The sequence below is a fragment of the Esox lucius genome, chromosome 16, assembly GCF_011004845.1.
Source record: "Esox lucius isolate fEsoLuc1 chromosome 16, fEsoLuc1.pri, whole genome shotgun sequence".
Classification (NCBI taxonomy): Eukaryota; Metazoa; Chordata; class Actinopteri; order Esociformes; family Esocidae; genus Esox; species Esox lucius.
Genome location: NC_047584.1, coordinates 13,126,239 through 13,150,701, shown reverse-complemented (window position 1 = coordinate 13,150,701; position 24,463 = coordinate 13,126,239). Strand labels below are relative to the sequence as shown.

The window sequence follows — 24,463 nt, the reverse complement described above, 5'->3', positions numbered from 1 at the left end:
GATCCGAACACATCCATGAGGACTTCTCAGTCACAGAAATTACCATACCCCAGAAAGGGATGGACCCAGAAAGTTGGGGGATGGGACATAAACATTTAGAAAATGTGTCATTTTGATTTAAAATTCTGATTGGGTAGAGATGATCCAATCGCTGACTTGTTTTTGTACAACACTAATTTTGACTAAACAAATACAATGGATGTATTTTCCTGTCATTTACAATGGAAGCATTTTCCTGTGCCAACCGAAAGAAAGCTTTCGGTTGGCACAGTACTTTCTGTATTTCTGTGGGAGAAACCACAAGACATACCCCTGTCTCCCTCTTTAAATTATGCAGTATGAAAAGAAGAGATGAAGGGACCCTGCCATGTAACTCTGTTTTAACTGTTCTCTATTTTTGTAAATTTCCATTTAAAGGAGAACAAGACTTATTCATGAAAACTTCACACAATCAAACACAAGGAAAATCACCAATGATTCCAACTTTTATAAAAACATATCCACTAAGAACACAACATGAAAGGCTTGTTTCCATACAAATGTGCAGGTCATATGTACTGGTGCCCAAAATGTATGGGCAATTTGTTTGTAGCCTAAAAGGTTTGAATGCAACAGCTGGTTTTGTTTTAAGGCAAATTTGTGAGAACATTCCTGTGACAAAATGCTCTCAGAAAACATGTGAAAGTCACAGGTCAAATCTAAAAATGATATCTTCTAGCCTAGACTCACTGATTCTAGGTGCTGTATCACCCTGGTGTCCGAGCATCTGCTTAATTTAAATTCATATATCAAGTTAATATATACTGTATAATTCTCTCCTATTACTGTATGTCTACATTGATTGCCTTTTGTTTTAGGAGTTTTGCAATTAGCTCTTTTATGAATATATTGTTTTGCCTTTTGTTTCTTTAATCATCTTCTTGCATCATGCTAATGTCAACCCTCTGTGAATCAAAGCTCTTATAATAATAAAATAAATATGTACTGGATTTAAAAGACAAAGAAGCATTAATAAACAGAACTTGTTCTTTCTGTTTAGTTAACTGTTTTCCTAATGATTTTGCTGCCAGGGGTTCCAAAATTGATAGTCATAGTCTTAGCACTGGTTACCTTTAACCAGTAACTAACTTTGGTAAAAAGCATGCTACGGTGTACAATGCAGATAATACACCAGGGAGGGGAGCTGTTGAGCTGCTTCTGTCTAAATGTTGCGCGTGGACAACGCCAATGAAAGTAAATGCTACTCAGGCTTTCCCAAAATAATATGCTTATCATTATAACAAATGGCATCCCTATTATTTATATATTGTAGAACTTCTTTGCTGTACCATTGGTGAATGGTGTTATACATACTTACTTTAACACCAATTGAAATAATTTAAAATAATATTTGTCTTAGTTTGAGTGGATTCTGTTTTAATTCCAGCTCAATTCTTGTTTGAATTGAACCTTTTTACCATGGTGTGTTTCTAACTGTAATACTAACCCTATTGAGAATAAACGCCCACACTTCATCAAATTCTGTATTAATTTCCTTAATGTAAATGTTAGACATCATCTGGCACAGCCATCCAGTCAGAATAGGTAATACAAATGCTAAAAACAACTGAGAAAACGTGAAGTTATCAGATCATCTGAAATGGTTTTTATGATTTAAATACTGTGATGGGATTTAACCAAACAAAATAAAGGAAATTGCTCAAGTTGCTGTTTCTTGGCACATGTGGTTCATGTTGACAGCAGAATGTGCTGAGTTCTTTCACTCTGTCAAGAGTCGTATTTCAGATATTGAACCATCGAAGGTCAGGCTATGGTTTTTATGTTAAGGTGGTGGATCCTGCTGTGCCTACTGTCGGGACATTTTGCAGAGGGTAAGTTCAGACTTTCATCATCCTTTTTTTTGTTGTTGCTCAGACAGTCATTTGTTTAAAAGATCCTTTAAAACACCTTGTTGTTGATTGAAGAAAGATTAACAAGGGAATGTCAACATGGGAACATTAGAGTTTTATTTTGGCATGACAAAGAAAATTTGTGCATTATGTTAAAAATATATTTTGATTTATTTAAATATATTAGGGTATATCACACCATTCTAAAAAAACAAATATTTTAGCCTTTTGACAAATATTTAACTGTTGACTGCACATCACTGACTCAGTGCAAAACCCTAGCCATGAAATCAAAGGAATTGTAGGTAGATCTCGAAGATAGGATTGTGGTGAGGCACAGATCTGGGGAGGGGTAAAAAAACATTTCTGCAACTTTGAGCAGCATTGAAACCACCAAAACTCTTTCTAGAGTTGCTCACGCGGCCAAACTGAGCAGTCAGGGGAGAAGTGTCTATCCTCACTAAACAGTTTGTACATGTACCTCAGTGGTAACAAAGGTATTAAAACGTGTTAATATTTGTGTCTGTGAAGCACACAAGCTGTTGAATAACCGGTTGAATTTAGGCATGTCCTTCCATTTTTAAAACACATTTAGAATAATTCTCAGGTATAGGAAAGACAAAAACACACTAAAAACTGCATACTCAGAGGTGGCGTTCCTTGTGGTTGGTGACATTAGTGCTGGGAAATTGAAATACAAACAAATACACTGTACAAGTAGAGGCAAGAAGACCCTGCATCACTTTAACTCCACCCACAGAGACTGATAGAATGCCACCTCCCACCCTTCCTTTTTCAAATCTGATCACAAGTTCCTGCCTACAACAATAACTCAAACAGGAACTATCAGCCCCCAATGAATCAGTCTACGGTTTGCTTGGGAAATAGTCTTAACAAGTTGGCTCATAAATTACGATGCATCTAGTAAAATTATAATAATAAGTTACATCAAAACTGGAAAACAACGCCTAGATATTGGATTACTATTTGGCTGATTTCTCTCTGTTATTTCTTCTTCTAATAACATTCACAATGAATAATCTGAATATTTTTTTAAACTGTTATGGGGTGAATTGAAATAGTAATTTGACCAGACCTGTGTTGATTTTTCACACACAGTGATGAAGAGCAACATCTTCTTCCTCTCTGGTCAGACAGAGAGAGTAAACCTGTCTGTTTCACACCTGACTCAACAACCTGAGTCTGACCTGGCTCAATCTGAGTTAGAATTTGTCTGGATGTGGACGTCACATGATGGCAGATACTCAGATGTTCTTCTAGCCAAAGCTTCATCATCTCGGCAAGAGGCCAGCACACACTTCATGGACTATTTCTCTCTTAGCAAAGACCATGATATCACAGTTAAACCAAAGTTTGAATGTGCAGGGGTGTTTCTGTTTGCAAGAACGAAACCAGAGTATGTCCCACTGGCTGAAATTGAGGTCTTCGCCACAAAATGTATGTCATTTCCGTGTTGGTTTTGTACAGACAAGCTTGGGTGAACAAGATGATTTTGTAACTTTTAAATTACTCTTCTTTTCAGTTACTCCTTCCCTTTGGCCTACATTTCGTCTGGCTTCTGATGTGAGTGTTAGTTGTGAGTTGTCCAGGTTGCCAAAAGGGGCCACGTTGCAGTGGGAAATTGAAGGAGAGCCCACTTCGAACACCACAGTGTTCTTCAACAACACTGTTCACATGGTCATCAAAGGTTTACAGAGGAGGTCGAGGAGCTACTGCTGTAAAATCATATTGAATAGTAGACCGCTACACAGTGTTTGTAATGCTATCAGAGCTGAGGAAGGTACATAAGGTGTTCTTATCTGTTCTTAACTGAAGAATCGAAACCTTTTATATGAAACATTAGCGGTCTCTCCTTAATCTGTCCTGACGATCAGTTCGATTTGTTTCATTTTAAATGGTGAAAATATTTGTTTAATTTATATATTATGCTGCGTCAGGCATATAGGATTTAATTGAAATTGAGAGCTTTCCCTCAACTTGACACTACATTTTATTGTTCTGGTCTCCACAGTATCATCTGATGCGACTCTTACGCTGTACCGAGAAAGTTCCAACAGTTCTGTGATGGCACTGCTATGTGTGGCATCACGTGGGTACACACATGCATCATGGTCCTGGACCCCAGCATTAACAGCTAAAGAGGTTACGGTGGTGACGTCTGCAAAATACACATCCAACGTCACGTTTAATATCAGATTTTCATCCAGGGACATCAACAGTTACTCCCTCCCTCTGTATATTTTGCCAGTGGAGTTTGAGGATGGTGGGACGTACAAATGCTATTTTGATGAGGTCCTAATTGCCTCAATGTATGTGTTCACAATAAAGGGTGAGAAGAGTGTTTTTAAAGTATTATTGATCAGTTTCATTGGTCAAGAGAAATGATCCTCAGTGACCACCGTTGTCTTCCACTTCAGTTTCCACACAGCCTGCTAATGGATTCCTAAGAAACTTTCCAGTGGTCCTGAGATGTGAGTTGTCCGAGGTCAGTGGTGAATCCGTGACCCTGACCTGGCTGAGGATGAATGGAAGTAGGGGGCTCCTGGTCAAACAGGAAGTCCTGACCGAGAATCACCCCAACAGGACACTCAGTCTGACCCTGCCCAGCCTCCGTAGTGACCAGCTGCACTGGCAGTGTGTGGTGTTCACAGAGGGCATGCTCAGAGCAACAGCCTCTCTGACTCTCACAATGCCAACACAGACAGAAATGTCCTCAGTAACAGGTCCTGATTATACAGACTCTCTCCCATACTGTTTTAAATACATACAAAAAAAACAAGTGTGAAACCTTTTCCGTTTTTGTAAAACAGAACATGCATTGCTACACAAGCCATTTGGGCATGATCTAAAGGCTTGACGGCCAAAGTAAAGAACCAGTTTGAAAGTGCACATCCTCTTTTTAGGTTGACTGTGATTGGTTGTGAGTGTTCTAGTGACTATAGAATGGATTCATTTTATAAACATGTCCCCAAAGTCACATTTCTGTAGAAACACAAATAGGCAGGATCATTTTACCTGATGGTTTTACTGCTTCAAAAGATTACAAAAAAACCCACAAAGGTCCACATTAGGTAACCTCAGAAAGTACATTATGTTGAAGAGAAGTTTGAGGCTTGAGTAATGGTTAAGGAAACCAATCTATTTGGAAAGTACTCGTTTGCCCAACAAAATGCTAAGCAGTTGCAATATTATGAAATCATTCGTAATATCTGTCCATCTGAACCACTGTAATAACTGACTCAGTCAGTGAAAACGGCAACGTCACCTCCAGCCTAAGGACGTGTGTCGTCTGTTTAGCACGTCATCTTTCAATGAAGGATCTGGTGATATAGCTCCTTCTTCAGTCTGTGTGCCCCCTCAAAATACAGCTGACAGATCTTATTACAAAGAATCCTGTTAACTTATGGGCTGTTACATTTGAACGTTCCTGCCCTGCATAGTAAGCTCATCCCTGGACACCTTCACCCGAAAGGGTGTGTTGTGAATTCAGAATAAACACTTGCTGCCAGTGGAGTAAGAAAAGGGTAGTTCAGGTTGTTTTGACAAATAATTCTGGAGTCAAAATGTACAATCTGTGACTAACTTAGCACGCATTATCATTAGAAGTTGATCCCAACCTTTCCAACACAATCCAATGTATCTGTAACAAAAGGAAGAGGTTGTTATGCTTGAGTGGCTATATCTGGGTGAATATCAATTAACATAGCTCTCTTCTTAGGGATGGGTACTGAGACCATGATCAGAGGGGGGATTTTGATAGTTGCCACCGTAGGAATGCTGGGACTTCTAAGGTTCTTCTACTGTCAAAGACCAAAAGGTACGAAACTTCCTTTTGGATAAACTAGCCATAAAAAAGAACAAAGGCATTCGACCCAAGCACAAGATAATGGCTTAAATGTATTGATCTGGAGACATGACTATTCCCTCTCATGCATATTGACTGGACAACAATTACGTGTGTACATGAAATTGCATACACCTGGTTAATTTGTTGGTTATGTTACATTTAAACACAGAGACACAGAGACATGACAAGGAGCCTGCAATCCCACTGGATACATCTGTATAGCCTAGTGTTATCCTACGGCCTGTGGATTTTACCGTCCAGGTGGCATGAATCACACCTATGGGCTTTCATCAAAAGTATTGTACAAAATGTAAGCAACAGGAAACCATTTGGGATTGCCACACACCATATTTTGGGGAGTGGAAAGTCCTGGAAATGAAAACATCTCTAATGTTTAAATAATGTGTTAATCAACAACATCCTTCCTCTCTTGTCTGAAAGAATAACAATAAAAACATAACCATGTACTGAGAGTTATTTTTGAAAAAGGCTAATTATTTTAAATATAAAATAGATGTACAAATGTACAAAGACAGTATGCGTGCAAGTGTAAAATATTTACAGTCAATATGCATAATGAATACTGTATTAGATACTGCTTTCTTTGTTTCACAATCTGTTTGTCTTGTGATAGGGGAGCAGTGAGTAATCATTACCTTTAAGGGGACTGTTGTAAGGGATGTGCCACAATGTTGCAAGTTTAGATTTCTCTTTCAAAAGTTAAGTTTGAATTTGAAAACCACTAGATCTCTATGGAGATCCACAAAACAGTTATCAATATCTATGTGCCTCAAAAACGAAATAATTCTGTTCACTTTTTTAATGTTATTTTCTAACATATTTATATCACATATGAAATATATTACAACACATTATATCTTAAGAAATACTCAACATTTGGCTGTATTATATTTCACTATTGCTTTGCTTTACATAACGAATGTTGTTTGGCAAGTGACTACGGATAATTTAACCCTTAGCACTAACATGAGCCCTTTAAAGCCATCATCATCATCATCATCATCTTCTTCCGCTTCATCCGGGGCCGGGTCGCGGGGGCAGCAGTCTAAGCAGGGATGCCCAGACTTCCCTCTCCCCAGACACTTCCTGCAGCTCTTCCGGGGGGACACAGAGGCGTTCCCAGGCCAGCCGGGAGACATAGTCCCTCCAGCGTGTCCTAGGTCTTCCCCGGGGTCTCCTCCCGGTGGGACGGGACCGGAACACCTTTCCTGGAAGGCGTTCCGGAGGCATCCGAAACAGATGCCCAAGCCACCTCAGCTGACCCCTCTTGATGTGGAGGAGCAGCGGCTCTACTCCGAGCTCCTCCCGGGTGACCGAGCTTCTCACCCTATCTCTAAGGGAACGCCCAGCCACCCTGCGGAGAAAGCTCATTTCGGCCGCCTGTATCCGGGATCTTGTCCTTTCGGTCATGACCCAAAGCTCATGACCATAGGTGAGAGTAGGAACGTAGATTGACCGGTAAATCGAGAGCTTCGCCTTGCGGCTCAGCTCTTTCTTCACCACGACAGACCGATACATCGACCGCATTACTGCAGAAGCTGCACCGATCCGTCTGTCAATCTCCCGTTCCATCCTTCCCTCACTCGTGAACAAGACCCCTAGATACTTAAACTCCTCCACTTGAGGCAGGCACTCTCCACCAACCTGAAGTGAGCAAGCCACCCTTTTCCGACTGAGGACCATGGCCTCAGATTTGGAGGTACTGATTCTCATCCCCACCGCTTCACACTCGGCTGCAAACCGTCCCAGCGCATGCTGAAGGTCCTGGTTTGAAGAGGCCAACACGACAACATCATCCGCAAAGAGCAGAGACGAAATCGTGTGGTCCCCAAACCTGACACCCTCCGGCCCCTGGCTGCGCCTAGAAATTCTGTCCATAAAAATTATGAACAGGACCGGTGACAAAGGGCAGCCCTGCCGGAGTCCAACATGCACTGGGAACAAGTCTGACTTACTGCCGGCAATGCGGACCAAGCTCCTGCTTCGGTCGTACAGGGACCTGACAGCCCTTAGCAAAGGACCCAGGACCCCATATTCCCGAAGCACTCTCCACAGGATGCCGCGAGGGACACAGTCGAATGCCTTCTCCAAATCCACAAAACACATGTGGATTGGTTGGGCAAACTCCCATGAACCCTCCAACACCCCGTAGAGGGTATAGAGCTGGTCCAGTGTTCCACGGCCCGGACGAAAACCAGACTGTTCCTCCTGAATCCGAGGTTCTACTATCGGCCGTATTCTCCTCTCCAGAACCCTGGCATAGACTTTCCCGGGGAGGCTGAGAAGTGTGATCCCCCTGTAGTTGGAACACACCGTCCGGTCCCCCTTCTTAAAAAGAGGGACCACCACCCCGGTCTGCCATCCCAAAGGCACTGTCCCCGACCGCCACGCGATGTTGCACAGGCGTGTCAACCAAGACAGCCCCACAACATCCAGAGACTTGAGGTACTCAGGGCGGATCTCATCCACCCCCGGTGCCTTGCCACCGAGGAGTTTCTTGACCACCTCAGTGACTTCAGCCCGGGTGATGGACGAGTCCACCTCTGAGCCCTCATCCTCTGCTTCCTCAATGGAAGATGTGACGGCGGGATTGAGGAGATCCTCGAAGTACTCCTTCCACCGCCCGACGACATCCCCAGTTGAGGTCAACAGCTGGCCACCTCTACTGTAAACAGCGTTGGTAGGGCACTGTTTCCCTCTCCTGAGGCGCCGGACGGTTTGCCAGAATCTCTTCGAGGCCAGCCGATAGTCCTTCTCCATGGCCTCACCGAACTCCTCCCAGGCCCGAGTTTTTGCCTCCACAACCACCCGGGCTGCAGTCCGCTTGGCCTGTCGGTACCCGTCAGCTGCCTCAGGAGTCCCACAAGCCAACCAGGCCTGATAGGACTCCTTCTTCAGCTTGACGGCATCCCTTACTTCCGGTGTCCACCACCGGGTTCGGGGATTGCCGCCTCGACAGGCACCGGAGACCTTACGTCCACAGCTCCGAACGGCCGCTTCGACAATGGCGGTGGAGAACATGGTCCACTCGGACTCAATATCTCCAGCCTCCCTCGGGATCCAGTCGAAGCTCTGTCGGAGGTGGGAGTTAAAGATCTCTCTGACAGGAGACTCGGCCAGACGTTCCCAGCAGACCCTTACAGTACGCTTGGGCCTGCCGAGTCTGTCCAGCTTCCTCCCCCGCCATCGGATCCAGCTCACCACCAGGTGGTGATCAGTTGACAGCTCCGCCCCTCTCTTCACCCGAGTGTCCAAGACATACGGCCGCAGGTCAGATGAAACGACAACAAAGTCGATCATCGACCTGCGGCCTAGGGTGTCCTGGTGCCATGTGCACTGATGGACACCCTTATGCTTGAACATGGTGTTCGTTATGGACAAACTGTGACTAGCACAGAAGTCCAATAACTGAACACCACTCGGGTTCAGATCAGGGGGGCCGTTCCTCCCAATCACACCCCTCCAGGTGTCACTGTCGTTGCCCACGTGGGCGTTGAAGTCCCCCAGTAGAACGATAGAGTCCCCAGTTGGAGCACTTTCCAGCACCCCTCCCAGAGACTCCAAGAAGGTCGGGTACTCTGCACTGCCGTTCGGCCCATAGGCACAAACAACAGTGAGAGACCTATCCCCGACCCGAAGGCGCAGGGAAACGACCCTCTCGTTCACCGGGGTAAACTCCAACACATGGCGGCAGAGCTGGGGAGCTATAAGCAAACCCACACCAGCCCTCCGCCTCTCACCATGGGCAACTCCAGAGTGGTGAAGAGTCCATCCTCTCTCAAGGAGTGTGGTTCCAGAGCCCAAGCCGTGCGTAGAGGTGATTCCGACTACCTCCAGTCGGAACCTCTCAACCTCACGCACTATCTCAGGCTCCTTCCCCGCCAGCGAGGTGACGTTCCACGTCCCTAGAGCTAGTTTCTGTGTCCAGGGATCGGGTTGCCTAGGCCCCTGCCTTCGACTGCCGCCCGATCCTCTACGCACCGACCCCTTATGGTCCCTCCTGTGGGTGGTGAGCCCACGGGAAGGCGGCCCCACGTCGCTCCTTCGGGCTATGCCCGGCCGGACCCCATGGGGAAAGGCCCGGCCACCAGGCGCTCGCGTGCGAGCCCCAACCCCGGGCCTGGCTCCAGGGTGGGGCCCCGGCTGCGCCATACTGGGCGACGTCACGGAACTCAAATAATTTTTCATCATTAAGGGGTGTTTTGAACCGCTCTTAGTCTGACCCGTCACCTAGGACCTGTTTGCCTTGGGAGACCCTACCAGGGGCATATAGCCCCAGACAACATAGCTCCTAGGGTCACTCGGGTACTCAAACCCCTCCACCACGTTAAGGTGGCAGTTCATGGAGGAGCCCCTTTAAAGCCAGTTAAATTTAAAAAAGAGTTGAACTTCCTATTCAGTCTTTTTCTGTGCATTGAGCAATGTTTTGCGAAGGCTACTGAACACAGAGAGAACTGAGCAGTAAGTTACAGTAACATGGGGAAGAACAGAGGGTCTATGGGTTTTTCTTGGATATGGATCTTGGTGTTGATATTTGGATACAGTCAAGGAGACCCCTTTGAAGGTAAGAGGCTTTTTTATATTTATATTATCAACACATTTTTTACTTTTGAAATGAATGTAGTAAACATGGATATTTGTGTTTTCAAAAATATAATTTGGACAAATCTCTACTCCACAGTATTGACAGAAAATGTATATTTCCTGGTTAGAGGTACGAACGGAGAATTAGTCACTCTGTCAGTCCCCTCTGCTGTTACCAAAGGGATAGAGCACCAATGGATTTGGACCTCACATGACGGCAGACACTCAAACACTTCAATAGCCAAAATCACTTCATCCATCCATCCATCTTCTTCCGCTTATCCGGGGCCGGGTCGCGGGGGCAGCAGTCTAAGCAGGGATGCCCAGACTTCCCTCTCCCCAGACACTTCCTCTAGCTCTTCCGGGGGGACACCGAGGCGTTCCCAGGCCAGCCGGGAGACATAGTCCCTCCAGCGTGTCCTAGGTCTTCCCCGGGGTCTCCTCCCGGTGGGACGGGACCGGAACACCTTCCCAGGAAGGCGTTCCGGAGGCATCCGAAAAAGATGCCCAAGCCACCTCAGCTGACCCCTCTCGATGTGGAGGAGCAGTGGCTCTACTCTGAGCTCCTCCCGGGTGACCGAGCTTCTCACCCTATCTCTAAGGGATCGCCCAGCCACCCTGCGGAGAAAACTCATTTCGGCCGCCTGTATCCGGGATCTTGTCCTTTCGGTCATGACCCAAAGCTCATGACCATAGGTGAGAGTAGGAACGTAGATTGACTGGTAAATCGAGAGCTTCGCCTTGCGGCTCAGCTCTTTCTTCACCACGACAGACCGATACATCGACTGCATTACTGCAGAAGCTGCACCGATCCGTCTGTCAATCTCCCGTTCCATCCTTCCCTCACTCGTGAACAAGACCCCTAGATACTTAAACTCCTCCACTTGAGGCAGGCACTCTCCACCAACCTGAAGTGGGCAAGCCACCCTTTTCCGACTGAGGACCATGGCCTCGGATTTGGAGGTACTGATTTTCATCCCCACCGCTTCACACTCGGCTGCAAACCGTCCCAGTGCATGCTGAAGGTCCTGGTTAGAAGGGGCCAACACGACAACATCATCTGCAAAGAGCAGAGACGAAATCGTGTGGTCCCCAAACCTGACACCCTCCGGCCCCTGGCTGCGCCTAGAAATTCTGTCCATAAAAATTACAAACAGAACCGGTGACAAAGGGCAGCCCTGCCGGAGTCCAACATGCACTGGGAACAAGTCTGACTTACTGCCGGCAATGCGGACCAAGCTCCTGCTTCGGTTGTATAGGGACCTGACAGCCCTTAGCAAAGGACCCAGGACCCCATATTCCCCAAGCACCCTCCACAAGATGCCGCGAGGTACACAGTCGAATGCCTTCTCCAAATCCACAAAACACATGTGGATTGGTTGGGCAAACTCCCATGAACCCTCCAACACCCCGTAGAGGGTATAGAGCTGGTCCAGTGTTCCACGGCCCGGACGAAAACCACACTGTTCCTCCTGAATCCGAGGTTCTACTATCGGCCGTATTCTCCTCTCCAGAACCCTGGCATAGACTTTCCCGGGCAGGCTGAGAAGTGTGATCCCCCTATAGTTGGAACACACCCTCCGGTCCCCCTTCTTAAAAAGAGGGACCACCACCCCGGTCTGCCATCCCAGAGGCACTGTCCCCGACCGCCACGCGATGTTGCACAGGCGTGTCAACCAAGACAGCCCCACAACATCCAGAGACTTGAGGTACTCAGGGCGGATCTCATCCACCCCCGGTGCCTTGCCACCGAGGAGTTTCTTGACCACCTCAGTGACTTCAGCCCGGGTGATGGACGAGTCCACCTCTGAGCCCTCATCCTCTGCTTCCTCAATGGAAGAAGTGACAGCGGGATTGAGGAGATCCTCGAAGTACTCCTTCCACCGCCCAACGACATCCTCAGTTGAGGTCAACAGCTGCCCACCTCTACTGTAAACAGCGTTGGTAGGGCACTGTTTCCCTCTCCTGAGGCGCCGGATGGTTTGCCAGAATCTCTTCGAGGCCAGCCGATAGTCCTTCTCCATGGCCTCACCGAACTCCTCCCAGGCCCGAGTTTTTGCCTCCACAACCACCCGGGCTGCAGCCCGCTTGGCCTGTCGGTACCCGTCAGCTGCCTCAGGAGTCCCACAAGCCAACCAGGCCTGATAGGACTCCTTCTTCAGCTTGACGGCATCCCTTACTTCCGGTGTCCACCACCGGGTTCGGGGATTGCCGCCTCGACAGGCACCGGAGACCTTACGGCCACAGCTCCGAGCGGCCGCTTCGACAATGGCGGTGGAGAACATGGTCCACTCGGACTCAATATCTCCAACCTCCCTCGGGATCCAGTCGAAGCTCTGCCGGAGGTGGGAGTTAAAGATCTCTCTGACAGGAGACTCGGCCAGACGTTCCCAGCAGACCCTTACAGTACGCTTGGGCCTGCCGAGTCTGTCCAGCTTCCTCCCCCGCCATCGGATCCAACTCACCACCAGGTGGTGATCAGTTGACAGCTCCGCCCCTCTCTTCACCCGAGTGTCCAACACATACGGCCGCAGGTCAGATGAGACGACAACAAAGTCAATCATCGACCTGCGGCCTAGGGTGTCCTGGTGCCACGTGCACTGATGGACACCCTTATGCTTGAACATGGTGTTCGTTATGGACAAACTGTGACTAGCACAGAAGTCCAATAACTGAACACCACTCGGGTTCAGATCAGGGGGGCCGTTCCTCCCAATCACGCCCCTCCAGGTGTCACTGTCGTTGCCCACGTGGGCGTTGAAGTCCCCCAGTAGAACAATAGAGTCCCCAGTCGGAGCACTTTCCAGCACCCCTCCCAGAGACTCCAAGAAGGTCGGGTACTCTGCACTGCCGTTCGGCCCATAGGCACAAACAACAGTGAGAGACCTATCCCCGACCCGAAGGCGCAGGGAAACGACCCTCTCGTTCACCGGGGTAAACTCCAACACATGGCGGCAGAGCTGGGGAGCTATGAGCAAACCCACACCAGCCCGCCGCCTCTCACCATGGGCAACTCCAGAGTGGTGAAGAGTCCATCCTCTCTCAAGGAGTGTGGTTCCAGAGCCCAAGCCGTGCGTAGAGGTGATCCCGACTACCTCTAATCGGAACCTCTCAACCTCACGCACTAACTCAGGCTCCTTCCCCGCCAGCGAGGTGACATTCCACGTCCCTAGAGCCAGTTTCCGTGTCCAGAGATCGGGTTGTCTAGGCCCCTGCCTTCGACTGCCGCCCGATCCTCTTTGCACCGGCCCCTTATGGTCCCTCCTGTGGGTGGTGAGCCCACGGGAGGGCGGCCCCACGTCACCCGTTCGGGCTGAGCCCGGCCGGGCCCCATGGGGGAAGGCCCGGCCACCAGGCGCTCGCATTCGAGCCCCAACCCCGGGCCTGGCTCCGGGGTGGGGCCCCGGCTGCGCCATACCGGGCGACGTCACGGTACTCAAAATTTTATTCTTCATTAAGGGGTTTTGAACCGCTCTTAGTCTGACCCGTCGCCTAAGACCTGTTTGCCTTGGGAGACCCTACCAGGGGCATATAGCCCCAGACAACATAGCTCCTAGGGTCACTCGGGTACTCAAACCCCTCCACCACGTTAAGGTGGCAGTTCTTGGAGGGGCAAAATCACTTCATTCATGAACAAAAAACTTTCATGGGAGATAAAAGCTCCTTTTTTAAATGGACTTGGATATAGTCTTTCCATGGCACCAAACATGGAGAATGCTGGAGAATTTGTGCTTATGAAAACTAAACCAGCGTATGCAATTCTGGCAAGATTTGAGGTATTTGGTTTTGTATTTAAAGGTATGTGATTTTCTTCAATATTTATAACGCATAAAACATTTTATGGTTCATTTTGTAATTATCAGAGTAGGCAGGACACATTCATTGGGAGAACAGAGGATGTTTCATAAAAATAACTAAGACCTAACAAAAGATAAACTCAATCACAAGACAAAACAGAATAATGTAACATTGGCCGGAACCTAACAAAGACCGACAGGAAACCCCAGGGAAGGAGGAACTTAAAGGGACAGTGATCAGGAACAGAGGTGAGGGTAATAATTATAAACAAGTGCCCTTGCTCCAAATGAGAATTATTCATTGTTTGAAGTGAGATGTATAATCCAGTGTGTTCCAGTTTTTTCCAAAATGTTATATGACATAAATAAACAACACAAACTAATGAGTCATTTTGAGCTCAAACATAAGAGGGAGCCACATACTTTCATTTCAACACAATCATTTGTCAAACGCAAAACATTTTATTGAGTAGTACAATTTCTTCTGCACATTTTTTTTCAAAAGCATTGGCACCCCTAAAGAAAATTTAAAATAAAAACCAAATGGCATTTGTTAAGAAATTCTATCATTTTTAATTGGTCCCAGTCTTCAGGAACACTTTTGATACCTTTCACACAGATCAGGTAGAAAAAAATTATAAACAGTTACAGAAAGTACCACTAAGAACAGCCAGGGCAATAATCCACAAGTTTCAGAAGTCTGGAACAGTTGCAAATTTGCCAGGAACATATTGCGTATTACAGTAAGATGATGGAGGCAAAGAAGAATCCAAGGATCACATTTTCACTGTTAGATGGCACCTCCATGTTAACAAGCTCTTTGGAAGGGTTGCACAAAAGAAACCCCTACTGAGCCTAACCCAGAAAGTGCTGTGCCTAAACTTTGCCTAGACTTTTTGGAATTTTTTTTAGATGCAACAAACATTTTTCTTTTTAGCCATGCACACCATTGGCATTTTTGGCGACATAAGGAGACTGTGTAGAAGGAAATGCCCCTGATACTCACAGTGAAACGTGATGGTGGATCACTGACGTTTTCGGGTTGTTTTCTGACTAGTTTTCAGGGGCTTTCGTTAAGACCAATGGCTTTATTAATTCCACTCCACCAGGATTCCAAGTACTTGGACTTGGTCTGAATTGAAGACCTAAAACCATCAAGGATCTTGAGATGTGCTGCATGGAGAAGAGGTCCAAGATACTTACAATAACTGTATGCCAACCTTGTCAGACATCACAGGAAGAGGCTCAGTGCTCTTATCCTCTCCAGGGGAGGCTTTACAAAATATTTATTTTAGAGGTACCAATACTTTTGAAACCTACGTTTTGCAGAAACAAATCATACAACTCAATACAATTTACAGATTTTTTTGAAATGATCGGGTTTTAATGAAAGTATGCGGCCCCCCCATATTGAAGCCAAAATACGAATATGCATTTGTATTGTTTATACAAATATATAGCATAACTTTGTGAAGGCCGCAAAATAATTTATTACATGTATTTTTTCTGAAAAGAATCAAGAATACCCCTAATGACAACGGGATTTTTTTTTTTGAAATGTGTGCCAATATACTGAATATAAAAACTTGTCGGTAGAGATGGTAGAGTCATACCCAAAAGACTTGAAAGTCTAAAAAGTGCTGAATAATAGGTTGAGATATTTCTGTGAAAAAAACATGTTTTCAGTTTATTATTGGGTATTATTTGTAGATTGATGGCAAACAAATGAAAATCTTAAACACAACAAAATGTCAAGAAAGGCATCAGAATACTTTCCGAAAGCCGCAATACTGTATATTTACTTCATTTATATAAAGTCAGAGGAAAACATTTGGGAACGCTTAAACCAACATAAACTGCTCTTAAAATGTTGCCTGAAACTTACAGACATAGTGGGAACTCACATTTTATTCCCCATTTAAATTACATGTCTTCATTGAAACCATTGGTAAAACATAAACAGTATAGGCCAGAAACATTTGTGAACAACAATCTTTTGTAACTGTAATCTTTTTAAACATATTTTTGCAGCAATAACTTCAAGCAAAGGTTTTTTTTTGTAGTCGCTGATCTGCACAACAGTTAGACAATTTCTCCTCACAGAACTGTTTCAGTTCATACATATTTTTGGGACTTCCTTCACATTGTCAGGTCCTGGCTGGGATGCCTCTAGGCATCTCTATATGCCCGGGGGCCACTGCCAGGGCCTAACAATGGGGATGCTTCTAGGCATCTCTACGCTAATATTTTCTGTTCTTGCCATTCAGAGGCAGCTGCACCTTGTTGTCTCTGATTTGGGACCCTATCTAAGTTGCTCCTGTTGTTTTGTTTGTCAGTCATTGTATATGCTAGTTGTGCTAGAGTTTGTGGTGTACATCTGCTTTTGTTGTATTTGTTGCTGGAAAGAACATTAAAAGGAATCATTCCCTTCCACTGCTCTGTGCCTTGTGTCCTACCTGCCCTGGACTGTGACAGAATGACTGGCAGCACCAGGCCCAAGCAGAGCTGGACCATGGGGGAGCGCCTCAATATTAAGGTGCTGGTCACTGATGAGGAGTACCTCTATGGTCTCGCCCTGGACCAAGCCAGGGATCCAGGGTGGAGGTGATGCCATTGGTGTTCCCGGAGGCAGCCCAAGCTACCAGCCAAATTAGATCTCCCATACGATTTTTTTTGGGGGGGGGCTGGGAGGTATAGCCCCTGCCGCCATACTTGTGGGGGCTCTTGAAAAAGCCCCTGCAGCCCTGGGAGCAGGAGTACCTGGAGTGGAGGAGGAGGAGGAAAAGTAGGTACTCCTGAGAGAGCCCCTGCGACCTTGGGAGGAGGGAGAGCTGTTTCTGCCTCCCACACTCGGGGACCCTATGTGCCTGGAGGGATGTGGGGATGTATCGAGGCATCTCTGTGCTAATATTTTCTGTTCTCCCCAATCAGAGGCAGCTGCACCTTGTTGTTTCTAATTAAGTTGCTCATGTTCTTCTTTAGTTTGTCGGTCATTGTCAATGCTAGTTGTGCTACAGTTTGGTGTACCCCTCCTTTTGTTACTGGAAAGAACATTAAAAGGACTTATTCCCTTCCACTGCTCTTCGCCTTGTATCCTACCTGCTCTGCACTGTGACACACATCAAGCCACAGCATTTCAATCAGGTTGAGGTCAGGACTTTGACTTGGCCAAAACAAGACAAACTTTCTTCCACACAAGCCATTTTGCTGTACATTTCTTTTAGTGTTAAGGATCATTTCCATGCTGCATAACCAAGCTTTTTTCAGCTTCAGATAACAGCCTACTAACCTGATGCTCTCCTGTAGAATATCTTGATAACATTTTTCATTGTTCTCTCAAATGATTGCAAGCTGTCTGACTGTCCCCTCGAGAGAAGCAGCAATCCCCCAAAAATGATGCTCCCTTCACCATGCTTCACAGTGGATTCAATTGTTTTGTGTGTAGGCAGTGACTTTCTTCCTCCAAACATTGTGTTTTCACCTTTCTGAAAAAAAAGTGTAATGTTTGTTTTGTCTGTCCATAGAACATAGTTCCCGTAGTGTTGTATAAACATCCAGGTGTTTTTTGGCCAACCTTATGGATAGCAATGTTTAAAAAAAAACGTTAAAAAGTGCAAGAAATCCTTAGCTGAAAAGGTCATTATCTGAGAGGGTCACATACTTTTTCAGGCCAGTGCTGCTGATGTATGACTAATGTGTTCAATGAAGACCATGTGAAAGTAAACACTTGAGTGTTCCTTGCAAGGCTGTTAAAGTTTAAGTTTTTTTTCCGGTTTAGTTGTGCTCTTTTAAGTTGGCCTTTTTAAGTTTCAGTTTAGTTTTAGTTTTGCAATTAGTTCTATTTTCTATTAAGTTATTCACTATTTTAGAAAATATAACTAATTCTGTGTAATGTTTTAGTCGATCTATGTATGCTAAATAGGACAGGTAACAGAAGCATTTTCTGATATGCATATTGATTTTATTTACAATTATAGAGACCTCATTCCTTTAAGGAATAGCATTGCAAAATCCACAACCTGACCACGGTATGTGAAAAATCCTTTGCATGAGTGAAGAAAACCATGATGCAAAACCCAGTAAATAAGAATCTGCGACTCCATAGCCTGGTGGAGAGCCCTATCTGAATAAACTTGTCTACCAGGGTATCCTCGCGTTTGAGGCATGCAGGGCAGCTAGTGGGCCAGTTGTCGAATCCATTTGAAACAGCTAATTAAAGTTTTCTGTACAAGCTGCCTCAGTGACAAGTCCATGCTGTCCATTTCAGAGATGCATAGTCTGATGTTACTTGCCATGTAGCTGTCCAATATTTCTTGATAAACTTTTCTATGTTTTGAGGAAAGGGGTACCTTGAGGTTTGTTGGTTTTTCCCTTTCATTAGTAGGCCACAAACTTGAAATCCTTTGACGACAAGACAGTTTCGTCGGATGTGTTTTGTCCCACACTTTGCCGACCCAGATGCTTGATGTTTTTCGCGTTGTAACGTCTGCGACTGGGTTGAAAGAATGTCTCCTCTGGGATGTGTAGGCCTAGTTCCCTAGTCACAGCCTGTAGTAAGATAACTCAACATTCTTGCAAACTGAACTAAACAAAAAGTATTCATGATAGTAATTTAGGTTTTTATTTTAGTTTGTTTTGCAAATGTGCATTGTGGTTTTAGTTTACTTTTTTACATCAAATTCAGGCTTTATTTTAGTTTCAGTATTCAGTCCTTTGGTCTTAAGTGCCCAAATTTGAGATTTTTAATTCCAACCACATTGTCATTGTCAGAGTTGGGGAGTAACGGATTACAAGTATTACAAAACAAAAAACCAGGCAAGCCTGGTTCAGCCGGCCCGCAATAGAAAGTGCTGCCATCTCGAGATTCTAACCCAGGTCGCCCATGTGAAGGACTGTGTCGTTAACCACTTCACCACAGAGCTGTACATTAGCTAGGTGTCAGTATAACCTCTTGTTTCTATCCTGAACAAAACCTCTTTTGCCACTGGCCATTTTAATAGTTAATTGCCCATTCGTGAATGACATCGATACAGTTAAACTGACTAACGTTTCTTACTAAGTTTACCTCCACCACAAATAGTGGCTATGTATAGCGTTTGCCACTGGCCGTTTAACAGTGTATTAGTCAGTAATAAGCTTTACAGGTATCTACTAACTTACTGGAATAGTCATAAGAATTGAGCAATTGCTAGCTAGTCTGCCAAAGCTATTTCATTTCATGGCATAAGATATATATTTTCATGGCAAAACAACGATAGTTATTGTATAAATGTATTTGTGAATGACATTTATACAATAACCATCAATAAAGGCGACGATAACTAACTTTTTCATCAAGTGAACAGAGAATCATGGAATCTAGCAGAATAATTAATAAATGTCATTGCTTTCAATATATTCAAACTTAGGTCTTCCACATGAGAGGCACTGTCTTTTACCACTACGCCACGGCATTACGCATTTCAGCAGTCGCTAGATTCCATTGAGGATTGTGTAATACTGACTAACGTTTCTTAAGTTTCCCTCAACCACAAATAGTGTCTATGAACTGTATTGCTTTTACCACTGGCCATTTTAGCTTATTAGCAGGTAATAGGCTTAAAAGTATCTACTAACTTCCTAGGATGAATCATAAGAATTGAGCAATTGAACTATACTGAGGTATAGTTGGTTTTATATTCAGAGATTCAACAGAGATTCAACAGACATTCAAAGGCAAACATTTAAACGTTAAAAACTACTTGCATTCTTCACTGATAACTCTGACTGACTTACCAAAATATTCTATTTTAGGTTGGACTTTTACAAGCCTTTATTTGATCAAACAATAAAACCTAGATTTTACACCCATTCTCTAACTTTGAAAAACGCTATTATATCGCAATAACATTTTCAAAACCTATCATAGAAACTTCATTCCAAGTTGAAAATATTCTACAGTAGGGTGGACAATATTTGCAACCTTTAATTTGATACAAATCATACACTGAAATTGTATACACATTTTCAAACTTTGATAAATGCTAATATATCGCAATAACTTTTGGAAATATTATCATACAAACTTCATTCCAAGTAAAAAATATTCTACAGTAGGGTGCATAACTTTTACAGTATACAGTATATAATACTACTCATAGATTTTAAATGCAATGTTAAAAGGTTATTGCAATTAAACTGTATTTTAAATGTGTTTTTTTGATCAAGTTAAAGGTTGTAAAAGATGTCCAACCTAATATAGAATATTTTGAAAAGTAGTCATATTTATCAAAAAAAAAAATTAAAATGAAAATGTGTGTTGGGAAGCACTGCCAAAATATGATGATTTGCCTTTTGATGCAGCTATCCCTACAGGTAGGCCATGTGATTATGCTTCCTTTGCATGTCAGAACGTTTTGTTTATTGGTTATCATTGCCTGTGGACGACATTGATTTTAAGCTATGAGGGCAGGTGTATGATCACAGTTCATTTCATTCATTTGTGTTTTGAAAATCCATCTAATAAGCGCATGTAAAACGTATTTACGTGCATTCGCGTGCCTGGGGTTTCTACAACTTTTTGACAATGTTGATAATTATGGAGCAAAACATCAGACTACTGCAGATTTAGTGTACACGCGAAAACCTACGGATATCTTGATTTTTATAGTCCCGGGGATCACAATGATAGTGAAGTCCTTGCGTTATGACAGAAATCAGCATGTCAGCATGTCCAGCCCTTTCATTAGCTAACACATCCTTAGATTTTGGGTTATATTCAGATGGAAGATCGAGAGTTATTGGATTAATTGGAATACTTAATATCTGACAGACATTTAGTGTGTAATGTAGAGAAGTAGCCCAACCATATGAAGTAGAAAGAAATGTTTTAGAATCCCTTTTCAAAGGCCCTTTACCTAACCCATAACATTAAATGCAAATTCCGTTTTTGGCCAGGTATGTTAATTCTAACATTGAATGATCCTGCAAAAGGTGTTCAATTGGTTGTAGGCTATTCCTATTTATTTTCTAATGCCTCTTAATATGAAAGTAATCAATGTAATCTGATTAGTAATCAAAAAGTTACGTTACTGATTACAAATGTGGACAGGTAACTTTAAAAAGTAACCTACCCAACCCTGGTCATTGTTAGACACAGAGTGGGTGAACGGATGGTCCCCGAATGTCTGGTTCCAACTGTGACTACTTTGAAGAACCTAAAATATAAATGTGTTTTGATGTAACACTTTTTTGGTTGCTGCATGATTCTATATTTGTAATTTCATTGTTTTGATGCCTTCACTATTATTCAACATTGTAGAAAATAGTGAAAATTAAGAAAAACATTTGAATAAGCAGGTTTTTCCAAACTGACTGGCTACTTCTTTTTGCAGGGTCACCCATCTTTCAGGGTAGTATGATGTACCTGGGTTCTGATGTAAGTTTTAGTTGTGAGGTGTCCAGGTTTCCAGAAGGGGCCTCATTGCAGTTGGAAATCGAAGGAGGTCCTACTTCTAACTCCACATTGTACATTAACAACACTGTTCAAATGGTCATTCAGAGTGTTGACCAAAACTACAAAGGGGTATACAAGTGCAAATTCAGTCTAAATGGAAAGAATACATTTACAATTTCTAGTAAACTGAATGTGAAAACAAGTAAGTTTAAGGTTATTCCTGTACATTACGTTATTTATCAAATGATTTGTTAGGGAAATATTCAGAATGTTTAAGAGCATGATCCTCTACAAAAACTAAGAATAAGAGTGATACAATCATGCAGCGCACAAGCAGAAGATATAGTCAGAACATTCCAGTTAATGTTGGTTTCTTTTTTCCAGGCTCATACTCAGTGATAATGTTATTCAGAGAGAGTAGCAAAAATAGCAAGGTGAATATGATGTGCAGGTCAAGTCCTGGGCTACGTTACCAACAAGCTCAATGGATCAAGAGCACGTCTGCAAAAGAGAAACTTGGTGTCTCAAATAATAGAGAGTCAATGGACAAGTTTGGACGAAATCAGTCCTCCTTTCCCGTCTTTAACGGAACTGATTTTCCACTGCAAATTTCCCCTCTGGCATTTGAAAATGGTGGAGAGTTCAAATGTTATATAGATGGCAATTTGATTGTGGCTTTTAAACTCACAACCATTCAAGGTAAGTGTCTTCTTTTCTATAAAGAAATTGTAAATGAGTGATAAGACAGTTTTTCATGTAGTAGTAATGTTATATTACATTATTGTGATCCTAAAATACCATGTAAACCACAAAATAACAATTTAATAAACAAGTATATTTACCAAATCAAAATCATTACAACTGCTTCACTGTTTTCAGAGGGGAATTCTGTACTTACATGTTTTTGTTTCCCAACTACTAGTGTCTGCATCTGAAGTTCCCATTGGTTCCCATCCAGTGGTCCTGAAATGTGAGTTGTCGGAGGTGAGTGGTGACTCTGTGATCCTGGGCTGGCTAAGGATGAATGGAAGTAGGGGGCTCCTGGTCAAACAGGAAGTCCTGACCGAGAATCACCCCAACAGGACACTCAGTCTGACCCTGACCAGCCTCCGTAGTGACCAGCTGCACTGGCAGTGTGTGGTGTTCACAAAGGGCATGCTCAGAGCCGGTGTTCCCCTAATACTTCAAGGTGCTACTGGGTCGACAGGGTTGACAGAGTCCATTCCCTCCACATCAAATATGAGAGGTAATCATTAACAACTGTAGGTTACAGCACATCATTCCATTCCCTCACCCTTGTTGTCAGTTGAAGATGAGGTCCAAATGAAACGTAATTTCTGCTTTCAACACAACCTGTCAGGACTTCAATCCTTCCCTTGCTGGGAAGTTGGGGAATGAATCTAACAACATTTTGGTTATTGGTCAGTTGCTTTAGGCCACCTGTAAAATCAATGTCTGTGGATCTAACTCTTGTCCCTAATAGTATCTAGAGTCAGCTGTGTAATAAATCCAGAGGTATGCATTATTTAACATGTTGTCTGTGTTGTCACTAGTCATTGTGTCCTGCTGTACTGCATTAGTTGCTGCTGGGATCCTACTTGTTCTTCTGGTATTTTACCTCAAGAGAAAGAGAACAGAACCAGGTACTGATACTGTAAGTCACTGATAATGAACACTCAAAGTTTTATTTGTTACAGTGTCATCGTGTCAAACCTTTTTTGTGTTCCGCATTCTCTTAAATGAAAGCTGTGACGTCCCAACCACTGACCCATAAGACCGAACCAGTCTATGATAACATCACTGATCCACAACCTGACCACGGTATGTGTTTTTTGAGGAATTCAGAAGTCTGTCTGGCTAGCAAGAGTCAGGGGAGTCTGCTAAAGGATTACCATCTCAAATTAAACAATGCCTCAACACAGATATCGACATGGTATAGTGGATGTGATAGGAGAAGAGACAGGTGATTAACATGGATTCTTTTATTCACTACCAGAGAGCCCGCGGTGGCAAACAGAGGCTGATGAGGAAGTACATTATTCTGAGTTTATGTTAGGAGAACCTGGGCTTGGTGAGTAATATGTTTGAAAATATAGAATCGTTTTTGGAAATTAAACTTAAACAAAAGGTAACCATTTTCTTTTAAAATTTCTTCAGATCCCAAAATAGTTGAACAATTGTCAAATTGGGTAAGAACAGTACCTCATTTAAATTGTAATTTTGTTATTATTAAGATTTTTAACATCCGTCTAAATGCAGTATTGTCTTTGTGATTATCTGGTTTGTCTGTACAGGAAAGGGAGGCAGTGATCTATTCAACACTCAAGATAACATGAACAGCTTTTCACTGTTGTAATTTCAATATTCCATATGTTCTCGATTTCTTATTGTGAAATATAAAAGAAACAAACATGATGCAACAATACGTATTATGACTTTGGATATTAGGCTGTATGTCACGGCTTCGGGGTTTGAGGAGCAAGGAGGAACAGGAGAAGGCATGGTGGAAGGATATTTAATTGTATCCCAGCGAAAATATATAGCATAAGCTTAACAAAGCGTCGTACAGCTCTTGAAGCAGCAAGAGACAATCACACACAAAGACAGGGGGAGCAGAGGGAACATATATACCGGGGGAAACAGCGATGATGAGGAACAGGTGCACTAAACGAGACACAGGTGAAATGTATGATGAGGCGGTGGTGTCAGAAGGCCGGTGACGTCGACCGCTGGGGCCCGCCCGCTGCAGGGGGAGGTGAACCAGCAGAGGTCGCAGTTGTCACACTGTATATCAATTCTTTTTTGTTTAAACATTTAGATTTGTTATTTTAACTTATTATTGTTATTTTGATTTATAGTTTTACTCAAA

General features: G+C 43.8%; 1 protein-coding gene across 4 annotated transcripts; it reads left to right on the top strand.

Moving 5' to 3' along the window:
* The first annotated feature begins 1,757 nt into the window (after positions 1-1,757).
* LOC105026256 lies at positions 1,758-24,225 on the top strand. Of its 4 annotated transcripts, XM_010897598.5 has the most exons (11): positions 1,758-1,871; positions 3,009-3,347; positions 3,433-3,690; positions 3,922-4,239; positions 4,328-4,551; positions 22,735-22,840; positions 23,148-23,237; positions 23,341-23,415; positions 23,591-23,665; positions 23,752-23,783; positions 23,889-24,225. In XM_010897598.5, exons 1-11 carry the CDS (start codon positions 1,811-1,813, stop codon positions 23,928-23,930), a joined length of 1,620 nt encoding a protein of 539 aa, XP_010895900.2. In that variant the 5' UTR covers positions 1,758-1,810; the 3' UTR covers positions 23,931-24,225. The 4 variants fall into 4 exon arrangements, with proteins under 4 accessions (XP_010895900.2, XP_012993162.2, XP_010895901.2 ...); XM_013137708.4 differs by lacking the exon at positions 3,009-3,347; XM_034286989.1 differs by lacking the exons at positions 1,758-1,871; positions 3,009-3,347; positions 3,433-3,690; positions 3,922-4,239; positions 4,328-4,551 and adding exons at positions 13,982-14,160; positions 21,533-21,796; positions 21,979-22,293 and having other exon boundaries at positions 22,517-22,840.
* The last annotated feature ends 238 nt before the right edge of the window (positions 24,226-24,463 follow it).

Coding starts and splice junctions, on each gene's coding strand:
- LOC105026256 (XM_010897598.5), top strand. CDS start 1,811: ATGGTTTTTATGTTAAGGTGGTGGATCCTGCTGTGCCTACTGTCGGGA. Junction 23,238..23,340: donor GAGAAAGAGAACAGAACCAG/GTACTGATACTG, acceptor CTTAAATGAAAG/CTGTGACGTCCCAACCACTG. Junction 23,416..23,590: donor TGATCCACAACCTGACCACG/GTATGTGTTTTT, acceptor ATTCACTACCAG/AGAGCCCGCGGTGGCAAACA.